Source organism: Melanotaenia boesemani, chromosome 14 (genome assembly GCF_017639745.1).
Source record: "Melanotaenia boesemani isolate fMelBoe1 chromosome 14, fMelBoe1.pri, whole genome shotgun sequence".
Classification (NCBI taxonomy): domain Eukaryota; kingdom Metazoa; phylum Chordata; class Actinopteri; order Atheriniformes; family Melanotaeniidae; genus Melanotaenia; species Melanotaenia boesemani.
Genome location: NC_055695.1, coordinates 9,212,638 through 9,223,627, shown reverse-complemented (window position 1 = coordinate 9,223,627; position 10,990 = coordinate 9,212,638). Strand labels below are relative to the sequence as shown.

At 36.6% G+C, this 10,990-nt stretch overlaps 1 protein-coding gene across 1 annotated transcript in view; it reads left to right on the top strand.

Moving 5' to 3' along the window:
- The first annotated feature begins 862 nt into the window (after positions 1-862).
- rabgap1l (RAB GTPase activating protein 1-like) overlaps positions 863-10,990 on the top strand; it is a 106,791-nt gene continuing 96,663 nt past the window's right edge. Inside the window, exons 1-5 of the mRNA XM_042006745.1 lie at positions 863-973; positions 6,001-6,228; positions 6,637-6,787; positions 9,050-9,254; positions 9,829-10,003. Of these exons, the coding sequence (XP_041862679.1) occupies positions 6,091-6,228; positions 6,637-6,787; positions 9,050-9,254; positions 9,829-10,003 (669 nt within the window). The 5' untranslated portion in view covers positions 863-973; positions 6,001-6,090. The remainder of the gene's footprint in view (positions 974-6,000; positions 6,229-6,636; positions 6,788-9,049; positions 9,255-9,828; positions 10,004-10,990) is intronic.

Here is a 10,990-nt window from a genome sequence, read left to right as displayed (position 1 = left end):
GAGAGAAACAGATTTGATGCATGTTGCATTTGAGCTCAGGCTTCATAAAAATGTTAAAAGGACAGAGGGGAAAGTAAAGTTCTCTGTTATGGGGTAATTCTTGACTCTGAATGCAGCATTAAGTCTAAGTTCCCACTAATGACTGTCGTGAGGCAAAGAACTACGACCAAATTGTAAAAATATTTTTCTGAACAAAGCACTTCTTTTGACTGGTGTCCCCAAATGACTCCACTTGCCCTCCCTCAGAAGAACATGGGACAACCTCTCCCCCATCAGTCAGTCTATTACTATGATGTTCAACTAAAAAATAGGATCTATGTTGCAGTTTAGAAAATTCAAGGCTCATAAGCTCTGCTTATTCACTTTTCCCATATAAATTGTCATTAAACTTAGTTCTGTCCATATTTTTCCCTGGTGATAAATGTCCTTTTATATAATGACTTAAATTTAATAAGGTGCTGGTCTAGGTTTGTGAGCCATTGATTTGGTTTGATTTTTAAAATTTCATTTAATTCTAATAATTCTTATTTTAATTCTTCTAATTATTACTATTTATTAACATTTATTATTTATGATAAAATAATTTAGCCCTTTATAAATGTATTTTTTTTTATCTAAAAAATAGATATTGTTTAATGATACTGTAAACGAAAAGAAGTTATTCAGCAGAATATAAAATGGCATACACGAAATAAAAATGAATAACAAAGTGTATGAGTAGATAATGGATTGACGTATGTGTACATATACAAAGACTCATAATGAGAATTTCCTGAAAACACGAATTACTGTGCAGTAGTTCAGAGCTAACGGCTAGTGGGATTAAGTTTCGAGTACTGCGCATGCGTGACACACCAACACTTTATACCGGAAGTCGTGTAGCTAAACTCCTAAGTGATTCATCTTTTCAATCTCATACGATCTTCGTTGCAACTCTTTGGGCACACAGCAAACTCAACAACGTTCCAAACAAGTAAGTTGACAGCTCTTTTACTAACACCTATGTTAATTTCAGAGTTATGTCTATGTGCACTGGGAGGTGAAGTTTTGTTTTCCTTTTTGTTTTTTGTGATTTTCCTTCGGAGCCGGGCGGGGTAATGCTGAGATAGCTCGCTCCGCTATACAGTGCTCCAACTGTTTTGGACTTCGAGCTAGTTAGCGTTAGCCAAACTTAGCTTTAGCTCACAGGTCTATCCTGGCTCACACACAGGTACTTCCTGTTTAGATCGCGTTCACCTGTCCTGACAGCTAACCTCTTGTGTGCATGTCAGCATGAAGTGAACCTCTCTTGTTGCAGCCGCAACTATAAAAAGCTAGACTGACTATTGGTATAAGTTAGCTTGACGCTAGCTTAATTTTGCATGTCGGTATGTGTGTTTGTGTCTTTTGCGTTAAGATAGCTCTTCTGCGATGAACTGACTGCTTTTCAAGTGTCCTAGTTATGTGTGCTTAACGTCGAAGGCGTATCTCTACCCCCAAAGCCATTTAGCCTTCAGAATATTCGTAAAATTGCGGTTTAAATAAGAAAGCAGGTATAAAAGGCTAGGCTGCTGATGATGCTGTGAGACTTGTGTTCTCCACCCAGGCCTGTGAACATCAGTGGGAGCTGTAATAACAGTTTACTGCAGTAAATTATGAGGGAATTCGTCCTAAGACGGAATAAGACATTGACGTCAGCCTGTTCAGGTGAATGTCTGAGCATCACACCTAAATTAAACATGGCTTTAAGTGACACAATTCTTGGAGTTATCCAGTTAACCTGAACTAGCATTTTGGTTTACACAGTTTGACTCAAGGGCTTATAGATAAAAGATGTAACAGATGATTAGCCCAAACTTTATACATCTAGTATTATTCTCACAATAACTATTTATGCATCAGCTCTAGGATTTATGTGTTCATGACTTCATCACTACAAGTTGTTTTGCTGTTCAGATGCAAAGAAGGAGCAAAAAATCAACTTAGTAATTGGATGTATGAAATCCTTTAGGTTCTTTTACAGATTTTTTATTTTGATTTTACATAACATGATGTATCATTATTGGCAGTGTATTAGTCTCTTGATTCACTATAAGGAAATGACAGTGAGTGTGCCAGTAGTTTCATAGATGGAGACACACTTGTGTCTTGACTAGTTCCTAAAGAAATAAACATAATGGTTTGTTATTTTTTTTTAATGTTTGATGTTAAATCAACTTTGGTCTGACAGGGCAAAGTGTTCGAAAGGAGTGCCGAGGAATTGTTACAGTCAAATTTTGGTTTAATCTGTGATAAGGTTAGTTTTAGTTTCAGTGAACTTGGTGGTACTGTAGTAGTAAACAGAGATATTCTAGTGCAGTTAGTCGCTTGTGTTTGTTGTCCACTGACTGAGAACAATTTTAAGAATTTAAAGACTTTTAGCTGCTTTTTAGTCACTTCTGCTGTTGTGTGAAGCTATTCACTATTTACTCTTGTTAAACTGCTTTTCAATATTATCTAAAGATGAGTTGATAATCTGGAGCAGTAATAATGTGTAAATTTGAGACATGGCTTCTTTTAGGTAAATAGAACATAAATGCTATTTTTGTATCCTAGTAATAACCAGCTTTGCTGTTTAATTTCTGTTTATGAAGTTGTAATAACAGCCAGATAAAATATAAAGTACTATATTGGGAGTTGTTTGCCTAAATTTCCCAATGATTCATCAGTTTTACTGAAATTTTGAGTCTCTTTATTGTTTTTTTGTGTCCTGTTGTTGCTGCTGCCAAAACAAGGTACTTGATATAAGAATATTAAGTGCACTTTTGAATGTACCACCGAAAGTTGATAAGTTGCATTTGATTTAGAAAATAATTTCCTCGGTTGTGGCTGTAGACCTAACGGGAAGTGACTCAATGAATGTGTTAGGTGTCACTTATTGGCAGGTACTGTTGTGTTCAAGAACAAGATCCAAACCTATTATTAGTTCAGGAGACTGATCTATTTCTCTGTTTGGCTGTGTGGACTCACTTATTTTAATCTTGTGTTATGATGAGCTGTGGATGCTTGTATGTGTGGTGGTGATCAGAGAGTTTCTAGGAACATAAATGTCCTACAGAGCAGGAAATGAACTCCCAATCCTGTTAGTGCTAATGGCACACCCTAATCTTTAAAAGGAGTTAACCATTCAGACAACTAAGACACCAATGTCTCAAGTTGCCAGTGGGTGAGAAGTAACTTTGAAATGACTAACAATTTCATCACACTGGCAAACACTGGCACATAAATCTGAGAACACACAAGACAAAAGACTGCACATAGACTTTCAAGCTGATACTGATTTAAAGACTGGATAAACTCTGCTTAACCTCGACTGTGTTACTATGTTGATACTGATTAAACAGGTTTTCTGTGATGCATTAATAAGTCTATTCAGTGTGGCCTATAATCTTTCACAAGCAGGAAAAAATGCAGTCTGCAAGTTCAGAGATCAGCAGAATCATAGAGCAGAGGATGAGCTGGCACCAGTATAATCTACAATAAAAGAGACACCATACTACACGCATCACATTTCACTAAAAGAAGAAATGATGAGCAGAAAGAAAGTCCTCATATGACCTGTCAAAAGTATGCTTTGAATCTTGCATTGTCATGCAATGAATAAAACTTCACAGGTCATGTTTGATTGTTTTTGCAGTGAATTTGAAAGAACTGCCAAGCAAATTGACCTGCTGAAACACAGGCACCCTTGCAGATGTAATGTTACTGGTTAGTCCAGCTATGTTGGGTGTTGTCATTTTGTCTACCACACGAGTCAGTCTTTCCATACAGGCGGTGGTGGATGGTAGCAAGACTGCCAACTGGGTTTGGACTGTAGAGACAAGCTGGTAATAGCTGGGTGCTGCTGCTGTGTTTGTAGTTTGAGGTAAATGCAGAGAGGATGAGACTGCATGGAGGAAACCATTACAGCTGCAGCATTAGGAGATAGATAGATAGATAGATATAGATAGATAGATAGATAGATAGATAGATAGATAGATAGATAGATAGATAGATAGGTTGGATTCAAATGTTTTATGTCTGCACAGATAATCCAGTTGAAAAAAAATTTCAGATGTGCTCTTTTACTTTTTTGTGTGAAATGAATTTCATCACATTCATACATAGTTTAGCCTTTTTTTTTTTACAAGAAATGTTGCATTGTATTACTTTTGTACTGCAGTGTGTTTATATGTATAGGGATTTATGAGATATCTGCACCTGCATAGTCAACATTAAGTCACTTGAATATCTAGCACAGTGTAGGCTGGGCATGTCTTTCACACATTTCAGATTTAGTTTGTTTTTAGAAACTAAAGCAGACACTTGCTCTACATGGCCAAGTTTTCCAGCATGATCTTTCACTATCTAGGATTTTTCTATTTGTGTTCCCGCTTATTACAGCTACTTCCATAAGTTAACTGGTGGGAACGTTGAATTTTTATGTCATGCTGTGAGTTGTGTAATTAAATTAGCTTGAATGGAGCACATGACCCTGCTGCTTTCAGCATGCATTTGTGTGCAGATGACAAGTGTATGAATATAATTTGCCTAGTTAAAGTGTGTATGAATGCCTTCTGTGTGCATGTTATCATGTCACTGTGTGTGAATGAATGGCCCCTTCATGCAGTCCTCCTCGAGATGATGTCTATTTGCTTTTGTGTGTGTTTTAATGTCCAAGCCCCTCCTCATTAATACTAATCCCAACTGCTGGGTAGCTGCCAAAAATTCAATTAAATATAAAATAAACTTTATAAATAAGAGAAACAGCAAGTTGGTGAACTGGTATTAGGGATGAACTGAATCTCAGGTTACAAATAGCTCTAATTATTGCTTTCATTTGTTATAGTAAGGCTATCATTTAAGTCTGGTTTATGGTATCAGAAAATAGTATCAAATAACACTATAATTTAACAGGGTTTCTCTTTAGAAGTCTTAATATAGTTTTTTTTTAAGTTTTCAATGTTTCAAAATAGATAAAAAGTTGATCTTTACAGTTGGGAGCTAAAAAACAAAACAGGATCAATCAGTTATTAATTGTTGAAGTGCCTTTAGATATTTCTGTTGATTAGCCCATGCTTATGATACAAATATATGTGTTTCATTGTCAGGAAAATATTATTTGTAAAAGCGTGGTACATCTTGCCAGAGTTTTGCCAATTGCTTTCTAATCTAGGTAATGTCTTGATATGAATCCTATTCTAACAATATTCATATCTTGGTATGAAAACATCTTTTTTGGTGTGACCAACTCTTGGTATAAAAATATCGTACTCAACCAGCAGGATGTTGATTTCGTGGAATGATGAGGACGTTCAGGCCTTTTCAACACAATGTTCAAATAAACTAACAATTAATGGTGAAAACACCACAGTATAAGATGACTACTGAGTAAAGCATGAGCATTTAATCTTAAGATTTGCTGGACTACTATGCTGGAAATAGAACCATCTAAAGATGTGATTTAGGGAAACTCAGTGACCCCATTCATCTGCCAGCTCAGCCTGTCAGAGACTGTGACAGGCAACTAGAAAATTTGATCTTCAAGTGACTTTATCATCATTATGAAGACTGAGAACTATTTTAACAATTATGTAACTATGTGTTTGAGATTAGGTTTACAAATTGTTCTTTGTTCGGGGCAAGTATCATTAACTCAGAGATGAATTGATGTTTGGTTTCACTTGCAACCTGAAACTCTAGGTTACAAAACCAGAAAGTCTGGCAGGTCTTTCATGGACATTTTGATTGTGTTTTGATATAGTCTTTTACATTATTGTGATAACACTCCACCCAATACTTCAATGTAACTTCCATCCAAGTATGAATGGGAAAAAATACCATCCGCACACTGTAATGCTCTTTCTGAGACTTTTGAAATCTTGTAACTCCATAAATTAATTTCTGCAGACCAGATTCTGCAAAGATGTTTACAGATGCTGTTTACTAGTACACTAGAAGAATGCCCTAATGATCTAATGCTTCTGTTTGTTGTGCATGCAGATTCCCTTCCTACGGTGCTGGCCAGACGGCAGTGAAGGGGAGAACGCCAACCCTGGTCTCCCTTGCCAGTCCTGAGTAAACCTTCCAGCCATGGATGACAGCTCCTCACTGGGCAAAGTCAGCAGCTCTACAGAGTCCGTGGCCACCGTCACCAGTGAGGAGTTTGTTCTGGTACAGTCCAGTTCTGCTGGGTCACCACAGGGCTCTGAGGGCAAACCAAGACTCAAGGTCAGGGCCAAATGTCATTACAAGTTTGCATCTGAATAAGTCAACTCATAATAATTATACCCAGAATGACCAAAATGATTTCCTGTCATTTTCCACTTCCTGTGAAGTGGAAAATGTGAAACAGGGCAGCAGAAGCATTCTTTTCCTCATTAATGTCCTCCTGGATTTAGTCATTTTCTGTTTCTCTTTACTGAGCCATACATGTCTGACTAATTAGATCCCTAATGTGTGTGATGGATGATTTATACCTGGATTTCATAGGATTTTATGGAATTACCATTTGAGAGAAGATTATGGACCGATTTACTCAGTCCACCACAGCCTTCTTTCTCCTTATTGATCTTTATGCATTATTTATCTCATAGTAGTTTTATATCTTGCCAACTCAATATGCCCTGATTTCACCAGATGTCTTGGAATGGAAATGATCAGCTTGAAAAAGCTATGGAGGAGGTGTTGGATGATGATGAGGAGGAGGTGAAGGTAGAGAAGAGCTGTGTGGAGAAGATGGAGAAGCACAGGGAGCCAGAGAGCAGAGCACTGGAAACCCAACCTGCAGGTATGGATTCTGGATCTGCCTGATCCATTTGCAATCAATGCAATTTTTGTCTCTGTCAGTAGATTTTCAGTCACAAAATAACAAGCTGAGCTTACTGATGCTAAAATTGTATGTGTTTAATCAGAACAGATCTGTGTGGTACTCTATAGCTAAATTATGTTCATTTTTATTCATATCATAAAGCTTAATAGCATTTATTATTTGGGAAAATGACTTGTCAAAACTGCACGTGTCCGGACATGATGGAAAACATACTGGAAACAACATTAATAATGGCAATAATTATTTTGCTGAAGATTTCCTCTTCTTCTCCACATTTCCCTGCCAACTATTCACTGTCCATACTATTACTATGTTTTAGAGAAATTGATGCAAAACAGAATCACATTTATTACTGTGGTGTTAATAAACTTACTGTGTTTTTGTTATTTTTTCACTGAAACTGAGCTTTAGATTGACAATGATCATGTAAAAAAACATTCTTGGAAGTAAAACATTTGAGAACAATCTCAAGTGTCTACAAAAACAAAAATCCTAGTTGTGTACATTCCACTGGCAAAGCAAAATCCAGACCAGCAAGCCGTCTGGTCCGACGTGGCCTCAGCTGTTTTGCGTAGTAGTGTGGACAGGTTGCCCCATTTGTTTCAACAAACAGTAAAGCAAAAGCAGCACTTTACCATGGGTCAGAGTACAGTCATATTCAGTAGCAGTGAAAGATATTAGCAATGTTTCATAATCCAGATGCTCTCATTAATTCAATATTTCAGACTTTTTGGAGTTAGTCTGGCAGCTATGTAGGTAAAAAAGCCTGATCCACAGAGAGTTATAACAAGAGTTTAACATCAGCCTTTCAGAAAAGTTCTGATTTTATCACAATTCTCTGATCTTTTTAAAATATTTGATTAAACAAATAACTTAATGAAAAAAGTAATATAAAGCCAGATATTTATGCAAGTGGGTAGACTTAATCAACTATTGATTATAAGCATATGGTCCCTTCCCCCAAAAAATGTATTTAATGCTTGAAGCCTTGAGGTTGAGTATCTCTCTATTTTTTAGTACATTATTAGAATTACCTACCATTTTACCATACTAACTAACTTGATATGTTTATTTCAAACATATGGATGTAACATATGTAAGGTAATGTATCTACACCATTAATGTACACGACCCCAGGAAGCAGAATTTTTGCATGGTCTCATATATCCAACGGTAATATTAAGTAAATAGAAAAACAACACAGTAACATAACCGTGTCACTTTCTTTCATTTATTTTGTTGACTCACATTTTTATATTAAGTTTAAGTGAAAACTGTGGAATAGTAATTCATATAATTGCAAATGAAAGTGTGTACAAGAGAGAAGAGGAAGTGTGTGAAGTACCTACATCTACATGTATAAATGGATGATTTCACTTGAAATGAAATGGATAGTGATACCATATGACACACAGGAAGGAAGAGCTTACCTTGTCTCTTTAGACATCTAGTTTAGTTAGTAATGTTGTCCAGAGTGAAACGTATTGTTTCACCAGCTGCAAGATGTCAAGGTATGTCCTGATATTTGTACAGTAGACTGTAATTATTTTTAAAGATATGCTGCAGTGAAAACCTGCTTTACGTCTGGCTGTTATGGCAGCTGATGAGAGCAGAGGAAAAATAACTTTGAAATTCTTGTCTTTCTGGTGGTCTGGCAAACTTTTGTTTTAATAACAATGGGTTTTTTTTCTGCTCTGGACTACCATTAAGAATCAGTGTAGACACTTGATTTCATATGAAATATCACATGTTTAGTTATTTTTCCACATAGTTTATTTATTTAAATTTGCTTTCTATTTTTATTATTTTTCCATGTTTTTAATGTGTGTTGATTTGCATTTGTGCTGCCCGCTGCAGTAAACCCAGAGGAAATGGATAGCATGGTGTAAAATAAGAGTTTCTCAGCAGTGGAAGTCCAGCTGCTGCTCTCATTGTTCTGCTTCCTGTTTGTGAGTGTGAAAGCTTCAGGTTAAAGGTCGTTACAGAGAGGACTTATTGACTTCCTGTCATTTTCTCACCTTTTTTTTTTTAATCTTTCCTTCTTCTCAGTGGCGTTTGTGTTGTTTCCTCCACTCTAAAAAGATGCACTGCTGTTTCCTGCTCACGTGACATTGTTTTGTTGAGGACAAGTGAAGAAATACATTTTATCATTGCTCAAATTTTATAAGATTGGAAAAAGAAGATACATTGTCCAATAAAACCTTTTCCCTCTGTCCACAGAAGCATATCCTGCACCGTGCAGTCCCACTGTCCTGGAGGAAGACAGTGTTCAGTTTAACAAGCTATCATACCTGGGTTGTACCTGGGTCAAAGCCCCTCGCAACGAGGCAGAGGCACAGAGAGCTATGGCGACCCTGCGAGCTGAGAGTGCCATCCCAATTCCCATCACCTTGCATGTCCCCTGTGGTCCAGATGGCTCTGTGAGGTCAGGCATAAAAGATTAAGATGAATACAACAGTCTGTGATACATAAAAAGTTCATTTGTTTGTTAGGCTTAATGAAGCTGAAGGATGGGAGAACAGAAAAGCTATCCTTGATAGCTGACACAGAAATGTAAAGGGATTAATGTGCAGGACAGTGATATTATTAACTACAGTAAAACCAAATGTATAGTGTTTGGTCGTTTTTCAAACAAATCGTAAATGTGTTAGATGTAAAATGTATTTTTCTTTGGTTAAGTTGTCTATTAGCCAGCAGAAGGAAGATCAGTCACAGATGAGTGAGTTAGCAGAAACTTTCCAGCTGTGCTGATTCACTTAATGAAAACGGAACATAAAATATTTAAACCCTTCGATGAGGAAATGAGACACTTGACTAAAAAAGTTGACATTTCTGCACTTATGAAATATGAAGGGATGCCTTGCCTCTCGATTTAATGGAGGAGTGGTTTTAATATAAAGTTAATGCCCTGTATTAAATGTAACCTTTACCACTCTGAGTTTAATGTACAGTAACAGGAATGATGTATTAATTTGCTGGTACACTGACTCTCCCATCAGAATTGTGGACCAGGCCTCTGGCACAGAAATTGCCTCCTTCCCCATCTACAAGGTGTTGTTCTGTGCCCGTGGTCGAGAGGGCTCAGTGGAAAGTGACTGTTTCTCCTTCACTGAGAGTTACCGAAGTTCAGAGGACTTCCAGATTCACGTTTTCTCCTGCCATATCAAAGAAGCGGTAAGTTGCACACATTTAATACACATCACATACTGCAGCTCCTTAAGGTTTCCATTCCTCTGTAGCTTTTTACATTTAGATGAAGTTATCTTTAGAATCCAGCTGAAATTGTTCTGCTTTTGTTTTCCAGCTGCTTGTTTATACCATGAATAAGTTGACCCAAGTTCTTCCTTGAGAAATGCATCTGAACCAGAAACAAAAATGAAGAAATATATATATAAATTGCTCAGCCCTCATGATGACCCCATGTAGATTTATATTTATTTGATTGTATAGTGTGCTTCTGTTTGATTAAGTAAATCTAGAGCATTTCACTGCAGCAAATAAAATCTTAGTCAGACAGCAGCTTGTTACACAACATTCTATGAACAACAGCCCTCATGAGCTTTCATTGTGAACCATATCTGTCATCTAATGTAAAAATACATAAACATCTTGTCCTGCTGCTCACAGTGCAGCAAATCTCACGCACACTAATAGGCTTCTGTAGTCATGTGACCCTAAAAGGAGCGTTCCAGGCTGGGTGATTCCAAGTTGATAAAAAATGTGTGACGACTTCTGGTCAAACAACAAGATGAAGTTATATGTGAGATGAGGTTTATTTATTTATTCCTGAAAGCAGGAATAATGGAACACATTATCAGGTCATCTCTGTTACAAGTAATACATATTGTTGCACGTGAGGAATGTGCAAAACACACTTTTATGTTATCACACTGAAGAAAAGAGAGAGAAATGAAGGTTTAGTGGAGCTAAGATGTCATGTTGGTTTGATCAAGATCAGTTTACTCAGCATATTAAATACATACCCAGAGAACCAGAACTCTAAACGTAAATGACTAGATGTAAAGTAAATAATTTTAATTAACTGTAAACACTCCTATCAAAAGTAAACCTTAAAAAAAAACAATAAAAGCTACCAGCTTTTATATTGAAGTACATATAAGTTTGAGTTCCATTTAAATCACATTACATTAGCAAATTAAT